This window comes from Physeter macrocephalus, chromosome 18, assembly GCF_002837175.3.
Source record: "Physeter macrocephalus isolate SW-GA chromosome 18, ASM283717v5, whole genome shotgun sequence".
NCBI classification, from domain to species: domain Eukaryota; kingdom Metazoa; phylum Chordata; class Mammalia; order Artiodactyla; family Physeteridae; genus Physeter; species Physeter macrocephalus.
The window spans coordinates 43,265,452-43,289,934 of NC_041231.1; the positions used below are offsets into that span (position 1 = coordinate 43,265,452).

General features: G+C 53.2%; 2 protein-coding genes across 5 annotated transcripts in view; both read left to right on the forward strand.

Annotated features, from left to right (window-relative positions):
- The first annotated feature begins 6,694 nt into the window (after positions 1–6,694).
- Positions 6,695–15,283, forward strand: UQCRC1 (ubiquinol-cytochrome c reductase core protein 1). 3 transcript variants are annotated; one of them, XM_007115369.4, is made up of 13 exons: positions 6,695–6,809; positions 7,060–7,203; positions 8,746–8,832; positions 9,926–10,055; positions 10,244–10,442; positions 11,024–11,103; positions 12,650–12,765; positions 13,004–13,147; positions 13,288–13,448; positions 13,571–13,656; positions 14,140–14,228; positions 14,575–14,650; positions 15,091–15,283. In XM_007115369.4, exons 1-13 carry the CDS (start codon positions 6,741–6,743, stop codon positions 15,153–15,155), a joined length of 1,446 nt encoding a protein of 481 aa, XP_007115431.3. In that variant the 5' UTR covers positions 6,695–6,740; the 3' UTR covers positions 15,156–15,283. The 3 variants fall into 3 exon arrangements, with proteins under 3 accessions (XP_007115431.3, XP_007115432.3, XP_007115430.3); XM_007115370.4 differs by having other exon boundaries at positions 7,063–7,203; XM_007115368.4 differs by having other exon boundaries at positions 6,709–6,809; positions 7,033–7,203.
- A 4,161-nt stretch (positions 15,284–19,444) lies between these two features.
- LOC102979520 (6-phosphofructo-2-kinase/fructose-2,6-bisphosphatase 4) overlaps positions 19,445–24,483 on the forward strand; it is a 77,550-nt gene continuing 72,511 nt past the window's right edge. For both annotated transcript variants that reach the window (XM_028478518.2, XM_024123812.1), the window contains exons 1-14: positions 19,445–19,545; positions 20,037–20,217; positions 20,868–21,027; positions 21,113–21,206; positions 21,298–21,459; positions 21,625–21,788; positions 21,866–21,995; positions 22,098–22,214; positions 22,317–22,463; positions 22,549–22,665; positions 22,741–22,890; positions 22,973–23,101; positions 24,114–24,257; positions 24,346–24,471. In XM_028478518.2, the coding sequence (XP_028334319.1) occupies positions 19,461–19,545; positions 20,037–20,217; positions 20,868–21,027; positions 21,113–21,206; positions 21,298–21,459; positions 21,625–21,788; positions 21,866–21,995; positions 22,098–22,214; positions 22,317–22,463; positions 22,549–22,665; positions 22,741–22,890; positions 22,973–23,101; positions 24,114–24,257; positions 24,346–24,471 (1,906 nt within the window). In that variant the 5' untranslated portion in view covers positions 19,445–19,460. The remainder of the gene's footprint in view (positions 19,546–20,036; positions 20,218–20,867; positions 21,028–21,112; positions 21,207–21,297; positions 21,460–21,624; positions 21,789–21,865; positions 21,996–22,097; positions 22,215–22,316; positions 22,464–22,548; positions 22,666–22,740; positions 22,891–22,972; positions 23,102–24,113; positions 24,258–24,345; positions 24,472–24,483) is intronic.

Genomic DNA, 24,483 nt, shown 5'->3' on the forward strand with positions numbered 1-24,483 from the left:
CTGGTGGCCTGTTGGGGCGGGGATGGCCTGAGGCTCTGGGCCAGGCTCAGGCCTGTGTGTCTTATTCTCTCCAGGCCTGTCTGGACCCTGTGCCCCTTTTCTACTTTTAGAGCCAGCACACCCATCAAGGCCTCGGTGCCCATCGATGGCTGGGCAGGTGGCGCCCGAGCTGGCTCACACTGCTCCATTGCCCACACCAACTGACCCATCCTCTCTAGGGATCCCACTCATAAATACAACTGCTCCTTTGGGGCTCCTCAGGGGCCCCCAGTGTGGTGGGAGAAGACTTGGCCATCAGGGCAGATGTGGGTGGTCCAGAGAGGGCAGCCCAGAGGTGACCACCTGGCTGAGTCAGCTAGGGCTCCTGGTTGAGCCTGCGGGGCCTGAGCTGGGGCTGGGGGTAGAGGGAGGGCTCTGGCTGCCTTCATCTTTGTGACATCTCAAACATGCTTTCGCACCTAAGTGGCCCTTGCTCTAAAGCTCCTGGAAGTGGGATGAGGGCTGAACCTCCCCAAAGGGGCCCTCACCTGCTTCCTCCCTTCCTTCTACCATAGGCATCAGGATCTGCTGATGAACAAAACAGGCTCCTCCCTCACCCACTCACAAATAGGGGATGGTAGAGGTGGTGATGAAGCAGACTCAAAAACTCAATTCCTCTGCAGAGAGTTGTGCTGAGCCAGTTGGAGTAGGGCAGGTGTGGGCTGACTGCTGGGACCTGAAGGGTGAGTGGGGTGATGAGAGGAGGGGGAGAGTGCTCCAGTCAGAAGGATAAGCACATACAAGGGCCAGATGGGGAAAGAGACCTTGACCTGTTCCACGAACTATAAGATGGTCAGGATTTCAGGGGAAAGAAGGAATTCTGGATCACAGGAGAGGGCAGGCTGGGAAGGGACAGGAGTTGGTGTCTCCTAGGGAGGCTGTGGTAGGCAGGATAATGGCCCTCAAGATGTCCTTGGAATCTGTGAATATTTTACAGTACATGGCAAAGAGGATTTTGCAGATGGAATTAAGTTAAAGACATTAAAATGGGAAGACTATTCTGGATTATTTTGCTGGGCCCAGTGTAATTGCATGAGCCCTTAAAAGTGGAAGAGGAGGGCAGGAGAGTTGGTCGGATTCAAAGTGTGAGAGGTACTAATAATCCTCTGCTGCTGGCTTTGAAGGTGGTGGAAGAGATCTTCCACCACCCAAAGATCCAGGGAATTCACATGGCGTCTAGAAGCTGGGAATGACCCTTGGGTGATAGCCAGCAAGAAAACAGAAACCTCAGTCCTTCAACCACTATGATCTAACTTCTGCCAATAACCTGAATGACCAAGGACACATTCTCCCCTAGAGCCTCCAGAAAGGAACACAGCCCTGCTAATGCCTTGATTTTAGCCCAGTGACATCCATGTTGGATTTTGGGCCTACAGAACTGTGAGATAATAAATGTGTTTTGTTCTAAGCCATTAAGTCTGTGGTGATTTGTTATGGCAGCAATAGAAAACTACTAAATATTGGTATCAAGAGTGAGAGGTACTGCTGTAACAAATCCTAAAAATGTGGAAATGGCTTTGGAATTGGGCAGTGAGCAAAGGCTGGAAGAATGTCAGGGAGCATAATAGAAAAAGCCAGAACTACCTTCAAACAACTGTTAGCAGAAATTTGGACATTAAGAATGCTGCCATTGAGGGCTCAGAAGAAAATTAGGAACATGTTACTGGAAACCAGGAGTAAAAGGAATCTTTGTTAAATAGTTGTGGGAAGCTTAGTGGAATCATAACACGTATTTGGATGGAAAGCAGAACTTGTAAATGATGAACTTTAATATTTAGTAGAAAAAATTTCCAAGTGAAGTGCTGAAGGTGCCACCTGATTTCTTCTTGCTGAAAAACATTGCTGAAAGAAATTTTAAAAGACCTAAATAAATAGAACATTCCATGTTCTTTGATTGGAGGACTTAATACTGTTAAAATGGCAATACTACCCAAAGTGGTCTACAGATTCACTGTAATCCCAGTGAAAATCCCAATAGTGTTTTATTAGAGAAATAGAAAAGCCCATCCTAAAATTTATATGGAATCTAAAGGGACCCTGAATAGCCAAAACGATCTTGGAAAAGAAGAACAAAGTTGGAGGACTCAAACTTTCTGATTTCCAAAATGTACTACAAAGGTACTGTAATCAAAACAGTGTGGTGCTGAAATAAGAATAGACATATAGACCAATGAAATAGAATAGAAAGCCCAGAAATAAACCTTCACATATATATTCAGTTGATTTTCAACAAGAGTGCAATTTAATGGGGAAAAGATAGTCTTTTCAAAAAATGGTGCTGAAAAAACTGAATATCCACCTGCAAAAGAATGAAGTTGAACCCTTACCTTACATCATATACAAAATTAAGTAAAAAGGATCAAAGATTTAAATTTAAAAGTTAAAACTATAAAACTTTTAGAAGAAAACATAGATGGAAATCTTCATAATCTTGGAGAAGGCAATGATTTCTTAAGTATGACATTAAAAGAACAGGTAACAAAAGAAAAAATAGATAAATTGGACTTCATCAAAATAAAAAATTTGTGCATCATAGAACACTATTAAGAGAGTAAAAAGACAGCTCACAAAATGGGAGAAAATATTTGCAAATCATATATCTAAGGAGAGACTAATATCCAGAATACCTAAAGAATTCCTACAACTCCACAACGAAAAAACAAATTCAAAAATGGGCAAAGGACTTGAATAGACATTGTCTAAAGAAGATATACAAATGGCCAATAACCACATGAAAAGATGCTTAACGTCACTAGTCATTATGGAAATACAAATCAAAACCACGAGATATCATGTCACCTCCATTAGGATGGCTATTGGAGAATAACAAATATTGGTGAGAATGTAGAGAAATTAGAACACTTTTGCATTGCTGGCAGGAATGTAAAATGGTACAGCCACTACAGAAAACTGCTTGGTGGTTCCTCAAAAAGCTAAAAATATAATTACCATATGATCCAGGAATTCCCCTCCTAGGTAAATACCAAAATAATTGAAAGCAGCATCTCAAACAGATGCTTGTATTCCCGTGAGTGTTCATTGTAGCATTATTCACAATAGCCAAAAGGTAGAAACAGCCCATGTCCACCAACAGATAAATAGATAAACATCATGCTAAGTGAAATAAACCAACGATAAAAGGACAATGTTGAAAGATAAACTGAGGCATGTTTAAAAATTTTAAGAGTTTATGTGAGCAAAAATTTATTCAAATCAGGCACATCCAACCTAGCAGGTAGAAAAGAGCTCCAAGGTGCTGAACAAAAATGAAAGATTTTGATAGGCAAAAGGGAGTGGGAACAAGGATACTATAGTAGGCAAAAAAAGCAGGTTAGTTATTGCAAAGTTACTTTCCTTTAGGGGATGTCACAGTATAACAGGCAGATGACCTGATCAAATAGTGTTGATCAGGAGATTCCTGACTGACTGGTTTAAGATTCCATTTCTGGGAAAGCCCAGCTAAAATTAAGACTTGGTTTGGTGGCATGGGGCTTAGCATAAGTGACTATTTTGGGCCTGTTATCTTTTTTTTTTTTTTTTTTTTTTTTTTTTTTTTTTTTTTGCGGTACGCGGGCCTCTCACTGTTGTGGTCTCTCCCGTTGCGGAGCACAGGCTCCAGACGCGCAGGCTCAGCGGCCATGGCTCACGGGCCTAGACTCTTCGCGGCATGTGGGATCCTCCCGGACCGGGGCACGAACCCGTGTCCCCTGCGTCGGCAGGCGGATTCTCAACCACTGCGCCACCAGGGAAGCCCGGGCCTGTTATCTTTTTAACAACAAAACTCTATGATCCCATTTATATGAGGTACCTAGAACAGTCAAGTTCATAGAGACAGAAAGTAGAAAAGAGGTTGTCAGAGATTTGAGGAAGGGGGAAATGGCGAGTTATTGCTTAATGGATGTAGAATTTCTGTTTGGGATGAGGAAAAAGTTTTGAAAGTAGACTAGATAGTGATAATAGTTGCACAACTTTTTTTTTTTTTTTTTTTTTTTTTTGGCTGCACTATGTGGCTTGCGGGATCTTAGTTCCCTGGCCAGGGATCGAACCCTGGCCCCAGCAGTGAAAGTGCTGAGTCCTAACCACTGGACTGCCAGGGAATTCCCTGCACAACATTTTAAATGTAATTAATACCACCGAACTGTATAATGTTAAGATGTAATAATGGTTAGGGTGCTAAATGTTATGTATATGTTAGCACAATTTAAAAACGAAAATTAAAATAAAAGAAAAAGAAAAAATCTAGAAGAATAAACTGAAGTGTATATCAAATATTGAGTGAGGAGAGTAAGGTGAGTGCCAGAGTCCTCTCAGGCAGTCCGCATGGACCTGCTTTTACAGTTTTGAGACTCTCTGGGGGGAATAAAGGGAGTCTCAGAGATGGATAGAGAAATGAGGCCTGGTCAAGAATTGTTACAAAATTCAGTTTGCAATTTAGAGGGAAAAAGGGTATTTTGGTTTCACCTCACCCCGTAGGCCAAGTAAATTCCAGAAGATCAATGAGTCATCAAAGACTCTTGCAAAGTCATTGCAATGACCACTGCTTGTACTTGACCTTTTAGCAGCATTTCCTTTTTGACCAATCTCTTGAAACATATCCTTCCCTGGGCATCTACCACATCACACTTCCTGGTTGTCTCATTGTCCTTCCCTTCTCACCCCAGGGTAGCAGTGGGGGTGGGGACGGGGCGGGGGGTAGGTAACTGGATTAGAAATTACTGGATTTGCTAAAAGATTGGGTGTGGATTTTGAGAGAGAAGAGTCAAGGATGACTCCTAGATTTTTAGCCTGAGCAACTTGGTTAATGGAAGTGTCCCTTACTGAGATGAAGACAATTATGGGAGCCCCCCCACCCCGGGCCGTGCTGCACAGCATGCAGTATCTTAGTTCCCCAACCAGGGATCGAACCCGTGCCCTCTGCAGTTGAAGTGCGGAGTCCAAACCACTGGACCACTAGGGAAGTCCTAGCTTTAGCATGTTTAATTGAGATGTACAGGGAGGTAGGACAAGAACAGGAGAGCATGGGAAACTAAAGGTGGAGAAGGGATGAGGCTCTAAGGAGGAAAAAGTGGCCAATCACTTTAAACAAGACCGAGCACTGGCCATTAGATTTAGCAACATGGAGCTCATTGATTACCTTTACAGGTGTGGTTTTGGAGGAATGAATTGGGGGTGGGATTGGAGTGGGTTTGGGAAAGAGTGGGAAGAGAGGAATTGGAGGCAGTGAGCTCTTTGGGGGAGCTCTGCTAGAAGGAAGGTGCACAATGCACTGGTCACTGGAAGAGGTTGTGTCACAGGCAAGAGGAGTCTAAGGAGACATGACAACGAAATGGAATGTGGTATCCTGGATAGGATCCTAGAACGAAAAAGGATATTAGGTAAAAACTAAAACTAAGGGAATCTGAATAAACTATGGACTTTAGTTAATAATAATATGTCAATATTGGTTCATTAATTGTAACAAATGTATCACAATAAGGTAAGCTATTAATAGGAATAACTGTGCATGCCTGTATGTGGGCAGGGATATATGGGAAATTCTGTACTATCTGCTCAATTCTTCTGTAAATATAAAATGGTTCTAAAAACTAGTTTTTAAAAAACTAGGAGATTCTATTTCACTTTATTTTTTCATGTCAAGATGATAACATAATTTTAGCTCACAAAATATCAGTGCACACTTGAGCATCTTCTGATTTTTCTAAAAGAAAGTTTTGAGTGATATTTTGAAAGATCACAGAAAACCTCATATACCTGTAAAAGGAAATACAGTTCAGAAATATGCTATTATTTCAAAAGCAACAAACATTTTTTGTAAAAAATTTATTTTTATTTTACTTTTTTTATTTTTGGCTGAGACCCGCGGCTTGCAGGATCTTAGCTCCCCAACCAGGGATTGAAACCGGGCCACTACAGTGAAAGCGCAGAATCCTAACCACTGGACCGCCAAGGAATTCCCTAAAAAATTTAGATTATGTATTAAAATAATACAGAAGTGTAAAAATGGTAGCCTCTTTTCCCTTCCCCTGAATTCATTTTCTGTAAGTCACCTGAATGAGCGTTGAGAGTGAGTTCCTCTGGATTTTTTTCTATGTAGCCTATTAGAAAAAGCACTTCGTTTTGTTTTGTGTGTGTTTTGTTTTCCAAACAAGGAATCCTTTTCACAAATTAGTCGCTAAAACTGTTCCTTTTTTCTTAGCAATATATTGCTAAATTCTTTCCATGTCAACCGTCTGAACTTTCTCCATTCCTTTAAAGAGAAAACCGTGACTTTCAGCAGCAGCCCCGTAGTCCCAGGTTCCACCCTGGTGGTTTAGCCCTGGGGTTGAGATTCGCAAACATGCTGTGGCTGCGCTCCCCGCCCGCCCGGCCGCTCTGAGCACTCAGTGGAGTCGAGGCGCCCACTGTTCGCGAGAAACATCGCGCACTCTGCCCCCCACGCCACCACCACGGGTGAAGAGGGTAGATGGACTGGATCCAGAACAGACCCGCTCAGGACGATGACTAGCCAGATGGATTAATGCACACTGGTACCCAGGGACGCGAGGACAGGAACTAACGACCAGCAGAAAATGAATATCCGCGACGTCCTCCGCCAGGGAGCAGCCGAGCTCCAAGTCTGCGGTACTGCGCCTGCGCGTCGCGCGCCGCTGCGTCCACTCTACGCATGCGTGGCGCGGCTCAGCGTCCTCTGGAGCCAGAAGATGGCGGCTTCCGCGGTTTGCCGGGCGGCCAGCGTCGGGACGCGGGTGCTGGTGCGCAGCCGCCGCTCGGTGAGATGTCAGCGAGAGCGCAGAGCCATGGCGAGCGGGTCTTTGGAACGGAGACCGGGAGCGGGCTGTTAGCGGCGGCGGGTCGAGAATGGGGAGGTCGCGGGGTCAGGGCCGTGGGAAGGTCACGGCCCAGGGCACGCATGGGAGTCTCGCGGCTGGCCTGGGGGCGGGGACGGGGATCCCACTGCAGGCCTGAGAACTAAGGAGCGATCCTCCAATCTAGTCCTCCGTCCTGGTCGCCCCTTTCCAGCAGCCGGCCCTGCTGAGGTCGCCTGTCTTGCGGGGCATCGCCACCTACGCCCAGGCCCTGCAGAGCGTGCCGGAGACGCAGGTCAGCCAGCTGGACAACGGGCTGCGAGTGGCCTCGGAGCAGTCCTCCCAGCCTACCTGCACGGTGAGTGGGTCCGCTGTCGGGAGTGCACCTCCATATTGGGCATGGTCTCTTTTCCCAAGTCAGGGTGTGACCTTGGGCTCAAGTGCTCTGTGGTTTGGATCTGACTCCACTCAGCCACCTCAGGATTGACCCTCCTACCCCAATCCCTATCCTAGCCACGCCTTGACTTCTTGGGGGCAATCCTCACCGTAACCAACACTTACTTAGCGTGTGATGCTTGCCAATCACGAGGACAAGTCTTTTTTCAGCTTTTTCTTCAGCAGCCCATATGAGAGAAGTGCTCCTTCAATGAGGAAAATGGGGTTCAGAGACATTAGGTGACTGCCAGCCTTACGGCCCAAAGTCATAATCTCTTGCCTAGACTGGAAATGTATTGCAGAAGAAATCAACTAGAAAATTCCAGTTAAATGGATAATTTTCCTCAAAATTCACTCAAAGATAGAAATCTTGGCTAGATAAACAGAGAAGATTCTCAAGAAGCGAACGGTCTCCTCCCCACCCCAAACTTCAAGTGGTTTCATTGGTAAATTCTTTCAGTTTTCCAGGAACAAATAATGTCCTGTGATATAAGTTGTTACTGAACACAGCAAAAGGTGATAGGCAGCTTCTTTATTACATGGCACCTGTATAAGCCGACCCACAGCCTGTTAAGAAAGCTTGGTAGAGAATGCTGTATTTCATGGACACTAAGATGCTCTAGAGCATCACTGTGCTCTAGTGGCAGGAAAAGAATGCTGCCAATTATAATCAAAGGATACCATGGATTGTAAAATGTATCTTTCGAAGATGTTAGATGTGTAATAGATGTTCATGTAAAGAATTTATGACATATAGTACGTATATCAACATCTCTTAGGAAAGTAGATGTGAACATTTTAAGTCAGCTGTGAAACAAATAGTAAATTAAAAGATTAGGTCTTTGTCACCATGGGGGTGAGTAGTGTGGTTTGTGTTTCACAGCACACCAGGAGGCTATTAAGAAAATTATTAGATTCTCTCGTTGGGTAAGGAGACACTTTGCAGTGTTAGGTGTCCAGCTCTGTTTAAAACTTTGTTTTAAGTGTGAATGAAGGCTACTTATGATGATAAAATGTTCAGTGTTTAAGCCAATAGCCTGTCCTTTAATGGTGAAAGGACACAATCACCAGAACAAATGCAGGGTATAATTTTTAGAAAGGAGAAAAGAAGTTGTTTTCAAATGATTAGTTGCTTGCCTAGAGGAAACAAAGAATCAACTGAAAAGTGAGGTTGAACTTAAGAATTTCCTGTGGTGATGGGACAAGTGAACGTGCCTGGTTTGAAGCTTCCCTGCAAGTCTCGATAACCAGTCAGGAAATAGAGCAGGGAGGAGAGGTGATGCAGTGTGACTAGTCATTCAGCTGGTGCCCTGTGCCTCTAAGCACAGGGGTCCTGCTGAGAAGCTCTTCCCCAGCGTGGGACTGTGAGCCCCTGTCTGGGGCTTGTGCTGGGTCATGCAGGGTGGGGTGTAAGCAGGGGCTGAGGTGGTTTGTTTGTTACCTTTGTTGGTGGTTTCTTGTCCAGGTGGGGGTGTGGATTGATGCTGGCAGCCGTTATGAGACTGAGAAGAACAACGGGGCAGGCTACTTTGTGGAGCATCTGGCTTTCAAGGTGAGGCTCCTAAAGTCCTGCATCTCCCCTGGGCTTAGGGCTTCCTGCTGTCCCTCTTGAGGATGCAGGTCAGAAAAGTCAGCCTCCTCAATTATGGGTTTTAGCAGGGTAGCGGGGGAAAGAGATCTCTGGATGGCTTTTCTGGGAGGAGTCATGTGAACTTGGCCTCTTCTGAGTGAGCGCCTATCTGGTGAACCCCTGCACAAGGCCCCTAGAGCCAGAAAAACCCCAGGGAGCCATAGGAGCCCTGCTCTTCACCAGAGGCCAGGCCTGTGTTGTGTGCATGCATGGATGTACACGTGCATTGTAACAAACCCACATATTTACTTTTTGTAAAATTCTGTGCATCTCTTGTTTGTAGAAGCGAGTAGGAGCTTTCTTGAGGATGGGAACAGCTCCTAAGCCACCTCGTGTTCACATGGAGTAGAGACTGAGTTCTTAAATGACTGAAAAAAATGGAGAAGATACGGGATAGGTGGTGGTGTGGAACAGGAATGGGCAGCTAGCCAGGTCCAGCATCACAATTGTGCGTGTCAGTCTCAACACATTGATACGTGTGTGTGTCATTGGACGGTAGCACTGCCATACACGCGCACGCATACATACACACACACTGGACTAAGGTTGAGTCCTACAGAGGCCATAGCACACACACACAGAGTCGTATAAATGGTATGAGGGAGAGTGGGTAGTGGTAGCATCACCTGAGCACAGGTGTGAGCTTACCTGACCATGACTGTCAGTAAGAGGAGAGGGAGTGCTGGTAAGGTCAGGCTGGTATGGGAGCTCTCAGTCAAATGCTATACCCCCTCTTGGTATGGGAGCTCTGGATTTTAGGTAACACTTGCTTTGGCCATGTCCTTCTTTCCTGCCCTGGATGTCTTCATTCTCTTGGTCCACGATGCTGTGACGTTGATTGGCTTAAGGCCTGCTAAGCACTTGGTGAGCACAGCCTCTGGGCCGTATAAGCCCAGAGTCTTTGCTGAGGGAGATATCTGTGGACCAATGGTCCTGCTGGGACTTTAGCCTGTGAGGATGGGGGTCCTGGGCTCCCTTGTGGCTCCTGATTTGTCCTATTGATGTGTGGTTCCAGGGAACAAAGAATCGGCCTGGCAGTGCCTTGGAGAAGGAGGTGGAGAGCATGGGGGCCCATCTTAATGCCTACAGCACCCGGGAGCACACGGCTTACTACATCAAGGCACTGTCTAAGGACCTGCCAAAAGGTACGCTGGAGGATGGGGCCGGGACACCAGTAGGACTCCAGGAGTGCAGAGGACAGGCACTCAGGAGCCCCTGGCCTGGCTGAAGAATGGGGTTACCCTTAGAGTATGGCCTTGCAACAAAGCAACCAGTGGTGTCAGGCCTGGGGTTTTGTCCTGTTACTGGTCTCCAAACCTGTCCTTGCATCCAGCTGTGGAGCTCCTGGCCGACATTGTGCAGAACTGCAGCCTAGAAGACTCCCAGGTTGAGAAGGAGCGTGATGTGATCCTGCAGGAGCTGCAGGAGAACGATGCATCTATGCGAGACGTGGTCTTTGACTACCTGCATGCCACGGCATTCCAGGGCACACCTCTAGCCCAGGCTGTGGAGGGGTCCAGTGAGAATGTCAGGTGAGCGTTGGCTGGTCTGGGGTGGAATTCGTCCCCTCATTCTGGCATGGCCAGGCCATGTCCATATGAGTTTGTTTTTAGTTGATCTACTGTCGGTGCTGTTTATTTTCCTAATTCACACAACTGGAGACATTTTCTATGTTGCCACATGGTCCCTGTGAGTCTTTTTAACACCTGTGTGGTTTTCATTTGAATTTGGGGCTTTGCTTTAGAGAATGTTTCCATGCATGTCCTGCCAGCCTGAGGGAGGGTGCTCTGGGTATCCCTCCATATGGCTTCTTGTCCTCTGGTGGGATGAGCTCTGCTGTTGCCCCTCAAGAGCCCCCACTGTCAGTTCTCACCCTCCTCAGAGGGGACTACAAGGCTGTCCTGAGGTGGGATGTGAGGGGGGCCCAATGAGGGCTGCCCTCTGGGCCCCAGAGTGGTGGGTGGCAGAAATGGGGCAAGGACCAATTGGTGTGTGGGGTCCTGCTTTCCAGAGAAGCCATGTCTCCTGGTCTGTCTCCTCAGCCCCGTTTTGTGTGACCCAGATCATTCTGGTTTGGGAGCGGTGTTGACCAGTTTGGCTGTATGTCTTGCAGGAAGCTGTCTCGGGCAGACCTGACTGAGTACCTCAGCCGGCATTACAAGGCCTCTCGGATGGTTTTAGCAGCAGCTGGAGGTGAGCAATGGGCTCATTGAAGCCCTGTGGTAATAGGGGGGTGGGCTGTGGCCTTGGTTACCAGGGCCAAGTCTCCCGGTTCTGACCATAGGGATCTTCCATTCCTGGGGACACTGTTCCCACCCTGTCCTTGAGGGGAGTGACCTCTCTTCCATGCTCTTTGAGGTGGGGTGGGATTCTCCTCTGCCACCACCACTGAAACTGGCCGCCCAGGGATGCTACTCCCCTCTTTAGTACAGGCCTCAGTTGGGCTGTTGGCCCCTCCAGGCCTCAGGGTTTTCTCAGCCCCACCTGGTTGTAGGAGATCCAGGTTGTAGGCTGGTGGGAGATTCAAGCCCTCAGGCTTGTTTCTCTTGGCCTTGTCAGTGGGCAAACCAGACATTGCATGACAGATGGGAAGTGCCTTGAAAGGAAGGCATAGAGTGGTAGGGGGACTTTAATGGGGGACTCAGAGTTAGAGGGTAGGGAGGTGCTTTTGAAGCATGTGTCGTTTGAACAGAGGCTTAAAGAGAGGTGGGATTTAATTCGGTGGGGAGTGGGAGGTCTGTGCAGAGGGGAAGAGCAGTGTCACAGGCTGGTGTATGTTTTGAGGCTCGCCCTGCTGCCGTGTAGGGGCCAGAGCGGAAGTGGGCAGGCGCAGGGAGTGCTTGTGGCAGGTGCCTGGTGGGGGACGGTAGGAGCTGGGAGAGAAGCGCGGGGACTCAGGGTGGCTTTTTAGGTAGACACCTGACAGAGGAGGGGACGTGGTGGGGAGGGGACGGGAGCAGGGCCAGGGTGCTTTCCCACCTTAGGTCGTGACTGCTGACTGGGCAAGAAAGATTGATAGGAAGAACATGATTGGTGGCCTTGGGGCCAGTGAACCTCGGGACCAAGAGCAGTCTGAGCTACTGACACATCAGACTTTGTTGAGTCCAACAGGATCTGAGCTCAGGGAAGGAAAGAATAAAAGGCAGAGGCACCTAGCAGGCTGTACCTGGGGGAGGCTGCTTACTACCACAGCGCCCACTGGTCAAGGCGCTATGGCAGCAAAGGCCTCCTCTTGCAGAGGTGAGATCCAGCAGGGGTGCTGAGGCGTGAGTTTGTAATGTTACTGGTAAACGTCCCCAGCTCTCAGGGGACCCCAGAGCTAGTCACAGCCCTGCATAGCACCTCTTTGTGCCCTCTCACCTGCCAGCCCCCACAGGATCTGCTTGAGGAAGGGCCAGAGGGAGAAGGCAGGGCAGGTGGCCTTATGCCCAGGGAGCACCAGTCTTGTCCTTGCTGCTGGTGGGAATGTGTCACATGGGAACCCATTTTTAAGCTCAGCATGCTGCTGCTTCCCTGTGGCTGAGGTGATGGAAGCTGTTTGACCCTGAGGTGCCTGCCCCGCCCATGAGATAGGGTGTGTCTGTGAAGGGTCCTCTTCCCTCACCTTGTCCTGATGTCACGTCTTCCTTTTGGTGTTTCCCACCAAGGCAGGACATGGGGTCCTCTGCTTGTGTGTAATCTCCCCTACACTGTGCCTTGGGCCCTGGCTGGCCAGTAACTCTGCTGTCTGTCTCAGCAGGGGTGGAGCACCGGCAGCTGCTAGACCTCGCCCAGAAGCACTTCTGCAGCCTCTCTGGGACATACTCTGAAGATGCTGTGCCCACTCTCACTCCCTGCCGCTTCACTGGCAGCGAGGTGGGCTGCTTGGTGGGCGGGGGTAGTGCCCTCAGCCGGGACCTCTTGGGGGCACCCTCGTGTGCATGGCTATCTTCATGACTCCAGAGATGCCTCGAGTTGGGCAGGTGTCCTGTGGCTGCTGCCTCACAGGCACACGTGTTCACACTTGCATGCACACTCTCCACCCACACTTGGCACCTTTGCTGGTCGCCTGGGAAGTCTGGCTGTCCCTCAGCTTTGCCGTGTACTGTTTCAGATCCGCCACCGTGATGATGCCCTGCCTTTGGCCCATGTGGCCATTGCAGTGGAGGGGCCTGGCTGGGCCAACCCGGACAATGTGGCCCTCCAGGTGGCCAATGCCATCATTGGCCACTATGACTGCACTTACGGTGGTGGCACGGTGAGTGCCAGGGGTGGGCATGGGATGGGACCTTGTCTTCAGGGAAGAGAGGGAGCTGGGCTGTGGGCGCTTGTACTGTGGGGTTTGAGGGGTGGACCGCAGACAGGACGGTGGGTGCTGACCACCCTCATTCCTGGTAGCACCTGTCCAGCCCACTGGCTGCAGTTGCTGCAACCAAGAAGCTGTGCCAGAGTTTCCAGACCTTCAACATCTGCTACGCAGAGACGGGGTTGCTGGGCGCACACTTTGTCTGCGACCACATGAGCATCGACGATATGATGTTCTTCCTACAGGGCCAGTGGTGAGTGGTGGCCTAGTGCTGTCAGGGAGGTGGGGAGGGAATAGGGCCCTTTGAGCAGGACCGTGGGAGGCTCAGAGACAGCACCGTCTCTCAGGATGAATCCCACCCCACCCCTGCTCTAGGATGCGCCTTTGCACCAGTGCCACAGAGAGCGAGGTGGTCCGGGGCAAAAACATTCTCAGAAACGCTCTGGTGTCTCATCTGGATGGTGAGTCCTGCAGCCCTGTGGCAAGGAGTAGAGTGCATAGTGGCAGTGACAGTCCCAGTGTTCCTAACCAAGATTGGGAATGAAAACTTTGAAGGTCACACCATACCCCACCACTACCCCTCTCACAGGGGCCTGGGGTTTTAGGTACAGGTGTGGATAGGCTTAATCAGCAGTCCATGGATACAGTGACAGGTGGTTGTACAAGTGAGGGTTGTGGTCTAGGTCAGACCAAGGTCCAGGTCAGCCCAGAACACTGGAGGTTCTGTGTGTACCGTGAAGCACTTCGGCAGCCTCTCTGGGTCATATGCCGAGGACGTTGCGCCCACTCTCACTCTGTGCCGCTTCACTGGTAGCGAAGTGGGCTGCTTGGTGGGCAGGGGTAGTGCTCTCAGCCGGGGCCTCTTGGGGGCACCCTTGCATGCATGGCTTGGACCCACGTGGATTGGACCATGTAGACCTGTAAACTTCCCCCAACCCTTGCAGGCACCACTCCTGCGTGTGAGGACATTGGACGTAGTCTTCTGACGTATGGCCGCCGCATCCCCCTGGCTGAGTGGGAAAGCCGGATTGCGGTAATATGGGCCCCTGGGAGAGGTTCTGGAGTCTTGGCCTGGCAGACTCCCAGAGGGTGGAGAGTTGAGGCAGTGCAGACTGCTTCTGTAGGCAACCCTGGTGTCCTAGGCAGCGTCACCTGCCTCCGTGGTGTAATTGGAGGGCAGGGCAGAGGCACTGATGGCGGTAGGGATGGGTGGGGCCCGTGGAAGTCTACAGCAGGGAGAGCCCTGCTGCATTTCCCCGTTTGGTTGAGGGGCAGCTCCATGGTACGTGTGGAAGATCTTGGTCGGCTGGATAATGTTGACTGGCAGAGGTGGTCCCCAGGTGCCTGTCACTCAGTGTGCCCTCTGCTTCATCCTGCAGGAGGTGGATGCCAGTATCGTGCGTGAGGTCTGCTCCAAGTACTTCTATGACCATTGTCCAGCAGTGGCTGGATTGGGTGAGTGGCCTAGAAAGTCTGCTCTTTGTCCTTCTCAGGCCGTTGTCTTGGCCTCCCCTCTGCCTCTGCTCCCCCATCCCCCAGCTTTCACGGGAAGCAGCACGTTGAGGCCCCTAAGGGGCTCTGCCCAGTAGCCTGGCTGCCAGGGAGTTCCTGCTCAGAAAACCTGTCCTAGCAGCTCCCTGACTCCCTGCCAAGGTGCCTCCATCAGTACCCCACACCCGCCAGGTAACGGACACCTCCATGTGTGGGGTGGGGCTCCAAAGGCCAGAGCATGAAGGGACAGGCTCAGCACCCCCTGGAGGAATGTCCTCTTCCCTCTTTCCACTCCAAGCCTGTCTTGTGCTGCTCTGGGCAGCTCTGGATGGGGTGCGGCGCAGGGCCAGGTGTCCCTGTACAGGCCAGGTACCTCACCCTGACGCCCCACCCTATCCCCACAGGCCCCATTGAACAGCTTCCAGATTATAACCGGATCCGTAGCGGCATGTTCTGGCTGCGCTTCTAGGCAGGAAGCCTGTGCAGGCAAGAGGGCGGGGCCAGGGTCTGTGGTCCCCCGAACCACAAACATACCACCTCAGTCCTTCAAACCTGTGCTGCAGATAACCACCAACCAATAAAGTCCTGTGTTGAGAACTGCCTCGTTCCTCTCTTGGCATTGGCATGGAGACCACTGGGTAGTGGATTGGGGAGCAGGGACTTCCGGTTCTGCATCTCCTAGATCCTTCTGCCTTCCCACGGGCTGATGTGTCCTTAGCGAGCGGCAAGCGTGGGGCTGCAGCACAGAGGCCGGAAGCCTTTGATGCCTGCGGGGAGCTGAGGCCAGCTGTTTCCACTTAGCCACATGGGCGATGCTCGTAGCCAGTCTGTCCCAAGAGTGAGGTGTGGGAGGCCATGGGAACTGCAGGCCCAGACTTTGCCGTGGTAGAGGTCCCAGCCTGGGAACTCAGGGGGCTCAGGTGGGAAGCCCCTTGCTGTGGGTCCTGTGCGGTCACCCTCCGGCGGACCCTGGTCCCCCAGACGGACCAGGAGAGGCCAAGGAATGTCCCTGAGGGAGCCTCCTTCATATGTTTACTCTGGATTCTGGGAGGAGGATAGCCTGGGGCATAGTGTTCCCATTTGGTTTCTAACTGCTGCCTGGACAGGCAAGGCAAGAATCCTTTGCCTTGATTTGCCGCTGACTCAGGCTCCAAGAATATCCCTGAGCTCAGTGGGGCCTGAGCCCCCTCCTTAGACTCAGTCTGTCCCAGGCAAGTCCTGAGCTGCTGGCCCGGCAGTCCCCTCCCCATCTCCCTGAGGACCTGGTAGAGCTCTCAACTGTCTAGTCCCCCTGCCACCTTTGGGCTCTGGTCACCAAGGCAGGTGGGCAGGTAGGCTCCTCTTCCTGTGCCCCCCAACCCTTTCACAGTCAGGTTCCCTGGGATCCCAGTGGGGGAATGGAAGTGTGGGGCCCAATTTTGCTGTGAGGGAGGTGCTGCTGGCACTTGTGGACAGAGCTCTGGGACAAGGTTTCTTGAGAAGATGGCTATTCAGAAGTGCCCCAGCATCCCAGTCTTGCAGTGGCCAAAACAGCCCTCAGTTCGCTCCCACTCCACCCCAGTGCTTTTCCCTTCAGCCCTGTTTGTTGCCACAAGTTGTCATTTAGGAAATAACTGTCAAGTGCTTTCTAGAACCCAAGGCTGGGGGACTCAAGTCATCCTACTTTGTGATCAGCTGGAGAGAAGCTGCTGGACAGTGCAGAACCCTGACAGGCCCACCCCTGGATGGTTATAGACACAGCATATCCAGGCTGGTGAACAGCAAATGCCAAGCGTGTTGTCCCAAGTTTGAGCTCCTGGAGGATGGGGCTTGATTTCTCAGCTAAGGCCAGGCCTGACTCTCAAAGGCTACAGGTGTGCTGGACACAGAGTGCTCGAGCAGGTGATCTGGTCCTAACGGACCTTGCATGCCTAGCCAGGGAATTTGATCTTTACTTTGGAGGCATGTTGGGGGAGGTGTATTGGAAGTTAATGGGAAGAGAAGTGACTTGGTCAGCTGAGAGCCTGGGGACTCAGGGTGGGTTTCTGTGCGGTCCTGGTGAGCAACTCTGTGGCAGAGCAGATACCACAGCTATAGTAAGAGCTGGAGTGGGCTTTGGGGGACGCAAGCAGGGCAGTATCCCCAGCAGGGCTGGGGTACCACAGGGGAGGGGCAGGTTGGAGGAGGATGACCTGCCCAGCTTTGGCCACGGTTCTGAGAAATTTGGAGGTGTTCAAGACAGTGGGATGTGTGGGGCTGGAATCCCCAAAAGAGGCCCCAGTTGGAGACATGGTGACATCCAGCAGAGGTGGTGACCGAAACCAGAGGAGGAAATGTCCAGGGGAGTGTGGGAGAGAGAAAGAAAACTCTAGGGCCCCAGTGTGTTTATGGAGGGAGCTGGTGTCTGGGGTTGGGCCCTAGGCTGCGCCTGCCAGGAGGCCACACCGCTGTTCATGAGCCTCCCCCGAGCGCCAGACCTGTGCTCATCCTCAACCTTACTTCTGCCTTCAACAGCCTCTCCTAGCACGCTTTGAGTGACCCCCTCACAGCAGGCGGCCATTTCTTTTGGGAGACCCCTCGTGGCTCTGATGAGGTTTGCCTGAACACCCTCTCAGCTGGGCCTCCAGTCTCCCCTAAAGGCTAGACCCAAATATGTATGTATGTCTGCACTGTATGTGCCAGCTCTGCCCTGCTCTCACCCACCCTTGCTGTACAAGAAGAGCTGAGGGTCTTGCAGGCAGGGGCTGCCTCTGTAATGAGAGCATGACTGGTTCTCTGCAGCCCTCACCTGAAGGACAGATTTCAAAGGGTTGGGGGGTCCTGGGACATGGCTGAAGAGACCTTGACCTAGGGAAAAGGTTCTGGGCCCTATGGATCACAGTGCTGTACCTCATGATAATTTGGGGCTGTCCCTGTAGCTCAAGCCTTCTGGACAATAGGAAAACAGGCAGTATGGATGGTCCTCACTGCCCCCAGCTCTGGCCATACCAGAGACCTCAGGCCCTAGAAGAGGTCAAGGCAGACAAGTTTAACAGAAGTGCTGTCCCCTTTTGTCCCCCACTATCCTGTGGAGCCCAAGGAGAGGCTGGGGGTCCAGGCATGTTGGAAGGGGCCCTATGGCAGTGGTGAGTGTAGAAGTATTCTCCAGGCTTAAAAAAATAACGGGACCTGCTCTTGGGAGTATCTCTCTGCCTCGGTATCAACCCCTATAATGAACACATATGTACATACAAAGAGTGTCCCTGGTCTGCAGGTGTGTTGAGGGGACTGTCCATAATCACAGAAGCCAGCTGAGGGAGACGGGCGGGAACTCAGCCTGGTTCAGGGAAGAGGAGTGAGGAAAGAGTAGTTATGAAGGTGGACACCGCAGGTGGACCTTGAGGGCAGTGAGGAAGGGAGGGAGGAGCCCAGGGTGACCTCTGGGCCTGGCAGAGATGATGGGTGGGAGGGGGTCTTCCAGAAGAGTAGGTTGGAGACTTCCCTGGTGGCACAGTGGTTAAGAATCCGCTGCTGATGCAGGGGAAACAGGTTCGAGCCCTGGTCCGGGAAGATCCTACATGCCACGGGGCAACTAAGCCCGTGTGCCACAACTACTGAGCCTGCGCTCTAGAGCCTGCGAGCCACAACTACTGAAGCCCACGCACCTAGAACACGAGCTCTGCAACAATAGAAGCCACCGCAATGAGAAGCCTACGCACCGCAACGAAGAGTAGCCCCCGCTCACCAAGCCCGCGCAGCAACGAAGACCCAATGCAGAAGAGTAGGTTGGAGGAGGGGACTCTGAGGGGCCAAAATGAGAATGTGTGGGTAGGGGGACCTGGCTGGAGCAGGACAGGCGCACCAGTGGGGGCATAGGCAGGAGGGGGTGGATTCCTGAGAGATGAGCTGTCACTGTGGGTGGTCCACCCTCCACACGTAGATAACCTTCCCTGCAGGCACAGCTGGATGGCATCTGCCTGGGGCTGGTTCAGGGCACAGTAGGGGGTCCAGGACACTGGGATGGACACGTATGCATAAGTACAATACAGGTTTTCTCCTCCTGGCTTCCCCTTCCAAAGTGGGGGTGGGCATTACTTGGATGCAGCCCAGTGGTGCCTTGCTTTCCCTGGCATGAGCCTAGAGCCCCTCATTTGCTGGGGGCTGCTCTGCCTGTTGAGGGGATTGGGGTGGGACACAGGAGACCCAACAGACAGAGGGATGGCTGAATCACAGGAGAGGCCAGCGGGACTCATGGCCTGAGGGCTTGTCTGGGTAGCCCTGTCGGGGGTGGCGGGGGGTGGGGGTGGTGGTGAGTCATTTCCAGCTGCATCTTCTACCCCACCAACATCCTGCTGCGTCTTTCATCCCCAGGAACCTGTCTGAAGTCTGGTCTCCAGTAGTCACTTCTAGTCTGTTTGACCTAAAGCAGCCAAGATCTCTGACCCTAGATGGGGTTGGAGAGGGATCCCTCAACATCCATCTGTAGAGAACCTCCTGGGGAAATCACAGAAGCCAAGGGAGGTGGGGGTCTTTACATTTAAGTGGAGTCAGATCGTCTGTCCAGGGGAGGGGTGGCATGGGCGGCAACTTCTGGGAGATGGGTGGGGGCGGGCCGCCTGGGTCCCCGCCCACTGCTCCGCCCCCGGCATCAGGGACTTTTCTCTGCCGTGGCGGCGGGACTGCGGCAGCGGCTGGCGATCGGAGCCGGCGGACCGGCAGGCAAGACCGGGACTGGGGGTGGGAGAGCGCTGGGCTCGGACCCGCCAAGGCCGAGGGACAGAGGCGGGGTCCTGGCTGACCGTTTCCCTCCCCCAGGATGAGGCTGCGGCTCCTGGTGGCTGCGCTCTGCGCGGGGATCCTGGCAGGGGCTCCCCGAGTGTGGGCCCAGCACAGGGAGAGAGGTGGGTACGGCAGGCAACGACCCCATCCAGGGCACTGCACCCTGCCGCCCGCGGCTCCATTCGACCTTCATCCTGGATCCCTCCTCCCACCCTCCTCGACTCATGCATTTCTCCTAACTCTCCCTGGACTCCCCAAACCCTCCGCCACCCACACTGCGTCTCCCAAACTGCATCCCCCAAACTGCATCCCCCAAACTGCATCCAGTTGTGCGTGGGTCCCCTACCCTATGTCACTCCGCGCTGGTCCCCAGACGCCAACCTCAGTCCCAGATCCACACCGGCTCCGGCGACTCTCCCCACTAGTCCTCCGCGGGAGAGTCTGCTCCGGGCCCCACCTCTGCTGCCTCCACTGCTTCCAGGCCCAAGCCAGCCTGGGCCGGTTTGCACAGTGGATGAGGCCAACTCCCCCTCCCCGGCCCCAGGGGACCACAGTCAGGGGAGGGGGTGGGTGGCCCCCAAGAAGAAATCGTGATCGCTCTTCCCTGCCCTAGTGAGCTGCACGCGTCTTTACGCTGCTGACATCCTGTTCCTACTCGACGGCTCCTCGTCCATTGGCAGAAGCAACTTCCGCGAAGTGAGGGGTTTCCTTGAGGGACTGGTGCTGCCCTTCTCCGGGGCAGCCGGTGCACAGGGTGTGCGCTTCGCTGCCGTGCAGTACAGCGATGACCCACGGTGAGTGGCTCCCCACAGCTGGACCCACCAGGACCCCACTCCCAGAAAGAAACAAGAGAGCCCCCAAACCCCTAGGTCAGGCTTTAGGGAACCCAGAGGATCCCCCCTCCCACCAGCCAGGACATCTTAAGACAGAAGCAGGGATCTCCTAGGTACAGCCCTCACATCTGAGACCCCTCCTGAATAGTGCCTTGCCAAAGACAGGAGCTGTGTTTTCTGATCTAGAGATGGAGAGGCCTAGAAGGGGACCCAGTGGCTTGAGATGCCCTGTGCCTGCTGGACTCTCCAGGTTCTAGCCTCCTGATGCCTTCAGCCTCTCTCACTCAGCAGAGGGCCTCCCTGTCTGGCCAGTGTCCACCTCCTTATAACTGGGCCCTTCCTCCTACCATTATTTAATTAACCAGACATCCTGGTACTTGAGCCTGGGAGCCCCAGGGGGTCCAGGCCTGCCCAGGCCCAGCCACAGGCACGACACAGTTGGGTACCTAAGGAGTTTGTTAGCTTGGGAGCTTCAGAGATGGAAGGTAGGAATCACAGAACCAAGTGGACCCTCAAGGGGGCCTGATACAACCCTCATTCTAGAGGCCTCTTAGAGGCCAGGACCAGAAAAAGTCCTTGCTCCTAGCCTGCTGCCACCCTCCTCCCCACAGGACAGAATTTGGCCTGGATGCGCTTGGCTCAGGAGGTGATGTGATCCGTGCCATCCGAGAGCTCAGCTACAAGGGAGGCAACACGCGCACAGGAGCTGCAATTCTCCACGTGGCTGACCGTGTCTTTCTGCCCCAGCTGGCCCGACCTGGTGTTCCCAAGGTGATCTCTCACCCTACCATGCCTTCCAAGGTGACCCCAAGTAAGTGTCTGAGGCAGTCCTGACTTGACCCTGCACCTGCCCCAGGTCTGCATCCTCATCACAGATGGGAAGTCCCAGGACCTGGTGGACACAGCTGCCCAGAGGCTGAAAGGGCAGGGAGTCAAGCTGTTTGCTGTGGGTGAGTACCAAGCTGGGGTGACAGGTCAGCTGGGGCAGGGATGAGTCAGAGGGCATGTGGGCAGCTGAGCCCTGATTGGGCATCACCTTAGGGATCAAGAATGCCGACCCTGAGGAGCTGAAGCGAATCGCCTCACAGCCGACCAGCGATTTCTTCTTCTTCGTCAACGACTTCCACATCTTGAGGACGCTACTGCCTCTTGTTTCCCGGAGGGTGTGCACAACTGCAGGTGGCGTGCCTGTGGCTCTGCCCTGTGAGTTCCTGCCCACCCTGTGTGCCCTGACCTGGACCCTGACCCGAACCCCAACCTGGGAGTGCTGATTCCATCCCATGTGCTCCTGACCCTTGAGCCCAGTGCTGTACCATAAGTGCTGACCCCTGATCCTCTTGCCTGGTTGCCTGACCGCCCCTTTCCCAGCCGATGACTCAACCTCTGGTCCACGAGACCTGGTGCTGTCTGAGCCAGGCAGTCAATCCTTGAGAGTACAGTGGACAGCGGCCAGTGGCCCTGTGACTGGCTACAAGGTCCAGTACATGCCCCTGACGGGGCTGGGACAGCCACTGTCGAGTGAGCGGCAGGAGGTAAGGATGTCAGCAGTGGTAGGTGGAGGGCTGGGGACTTAGCTGGCCAAGATGAAGTGACCTCTGACCCTGGGCAGGTGAGCGTCCCAGCGGGTGAGACCAGCGTGAGGCTGCAAGGCCTCCGGCCACTGACTGAGTACCAAGTGACGGTGGTTGCCCTCTACGCCAACAGCATCGGGGAGGCCGTGAGCGGGACAGCTCGGACCAGTGAGCAGTTCTGCTAACCTCTGACCCTGCTCACCTAACCACCCATCCCAGTAACCCCTCCCCACTCTGGACTCACTAATCCCTGGTGGGACCTTCCCCTAGCTGCTCTGGAGGGACCGGAGCTGACCATCCAGAACACCACAGCCCACAGCCTCCTGGTGGCCTGGCGGAATGTGCCAGGTGCCACTGGCTACCGCGTGACATGGCGGGTCTTCAGTGGTGAGTGAGAGGTGTGGGCTGAAGGAAGTCCCTGCACCTCAGACAGGACTGTAGGGTCCTGAGTCTGCAAGACCCACTGACCCCTCTGTGCCCCCCGTGCAGGTGGGGCCACGCAGCAGCAGGAGCTGGGCCCTGGGCAGGGGTCAGTGTTGCTGCGTGACCTGGAGCCTGGCACAGACTATGAGGTGACCGTGAGCGCCCTGCTTGGCCGGAGCGTGGGGCCTGCCACCTCCCTGACTGCCCGCACCGGTGAGAGGGCTGGGTGCTTTCTTCAGGCTGGGTGGGCAGGCCGGCAGGGCACAGAGGCCACTGACCTCCCATGTGCCCTGGGCAGACACTTCTGTTGAGCAGACGCTGCGTCCCATCATCCTGGGCCCCACATCCATCCTTCTCTCCTGGAACTTGGTGCCTGAGGCCCGCGGCTACCGGCTGGAGTGGCGGCGTGAGAGTGGTCCGTGCGGGAGGGCGGGGTGGGCAGGCTGGGTCCGGACCTGGCCTCAGCTGGCCTGACCCTGTCATCTTGCAGGCTTGGAGGTGCCACAGAAGGTGGTGCTGCCCTCTGACGTGACCCGCTACCAGTTGGATGGGCTGCAGCCAGGCACTGAGTATCGCCTCACACTCTACACGCTGCTAGAGGGCCGCGAGGTGGCCACGCCTGCAACTGTGGTCCCCCCTGGTGAGGGCTCTGTGGGCCCGGCCAAGTGAGAGGGGAAGGTACAGGGGCCCCAGGCTGCCTCTCAGGCTGTGCTGTCCAACAGGGCCAGAGCTGCCCGTGGGCCCTGTGACAGACCTACAGGCCACCGAGCTGCCTGGGCAGCGGGTGCGAGTGTCCTGGAGCCCAGTTCCTGGCGCCACCGAGTATCGGATCACCGTGCGCAGCATCCAGGGTGAGGGGAACACAGCCAGACCCGTACACACACTAAAGTTCCAGACTTTCCGACCATTCCAGCCTTTCCAGCCTTTCTCCACTCCGGGGTCTCTACAGCCTCCTCCTCTCTCCTTGTCCATCCACCTCCCAAGATGGCACTGAACCAGACCCTGTCCAGGGTCTGTCTGCTCCCTGCCCTGACCCTGCCTGTCTCTTCATCTGGATCTGTCTCCACTCCCTGCCCCACCTCCCTGGCCATGGCTCTCACCCTTCTCCACAACCACAAGCTCAACCCCCGCCCTTCTATAACCTTAGCTGTGACCACTGTTCTCCCATGTCCCCATCCAATACTGACTCCACCTCACTGTCTGTCGATGACCTGTCAACTCATGTCGCTGTCCACTGACTTCTGACATCCTACATCTTATGTCCTTGTCCACTGACTCCTGTCATTATGTGTCCCCATTCATCACTGGCCCATTATCCTGTGTCGCTGTCCATCACTGACTCCTTTTACCCCTTGTCTTTATCTCTCACACCTTTCCGTCCCATGTCCCATCCCTCACTGACCCTTTTCTTTTCTTTTTTTTTTTTTTTTTACATCTTTATTGGTGTTTAATTGCTTTCCAATGGTGTGTTAATTTCTGCTTTATAACAAAGTGAATCAGCTATACATATACATATGTTCCCATATGTCTTCCCTCTTGCGTCTCCCTGCCATCCTCCCTATCCCACCCCTCTAGGTGGTCACAAAGCACGAGCTGATCTCCCTGTGCTATACAGCTGCTTCCCACTAGCTATCTATTTTACATTTGGTAGTGTATATATGTCCATGCCACTCTCTCACTTTGTCCCAGCTTACCCTTCCCCCTCCCTGTGTCCTTAAGTCCATTCTCTACATCTGCGTCTTTATTCCTGTCCTGCCCCCACTGACCCTTTTCATCTTGTATCTCTGTCCCTCACTGAGCACCTTCATCCCACATTCCCATCTCTCACTGACCCCTGCCTGCCTATCCTACCTTCTCCCTTAGGGGTCGAGCGGAGCCTGGTGCTTCCCAGGAGTCAGACAGCTTTTGACTTGGATGACGTCCGGGCTGAGCTGAGCTACACAGTGCGGGTGTCAGCTCGAGTAGGCACCCGAGAGGGTGGTGCCAGCATCCTCACTGTTCGCCGGGGTGAGCACTGCAGGAGGGCTGTGGGGGACAGCTGCCTGACTCACTCTGGTCCTGGTTTTGATCCCTGACCTCTATCTTTAATCCCCAGAGCCAGAAACCCCACTTGCCATCCCAGGGCTGCGGGTAGTGGCGTCAGACGCAACGCGAGTGAGGGTGGCCTGGGGACCTGTCCCTGGAGCCAGTGGATTTCGGGTTAGCTGGAGGACAGACAATGGTCAGTGTGGGA

Excerpts from the sequence above, each read along its gene's own strand:
- UQCRC1 (XM_007115368.4), top strand. The coding sequence starts at position 6,741 with ATGGCGGCTTCCGCGGTTTGCCGGGCGGCCAGCGTCGGGACGCGGGTG. Across the intron at positions 6,810-7,032 it reads TGGTGCGCAGCCGCCGCTCG|TCCTCCGTCCTGGTCGCCCC; the intron begins GTGAGATGTCAG and ends CCTCCAATCTAG. Across the intron at positions 12,766-13,003 it reads GCCGCTTCACTGGCAGCGAG|ATCCGCCACCGTGATGATGC; the intron begins GTGGGCTGCTTG and ends GTACTGTTTCAG.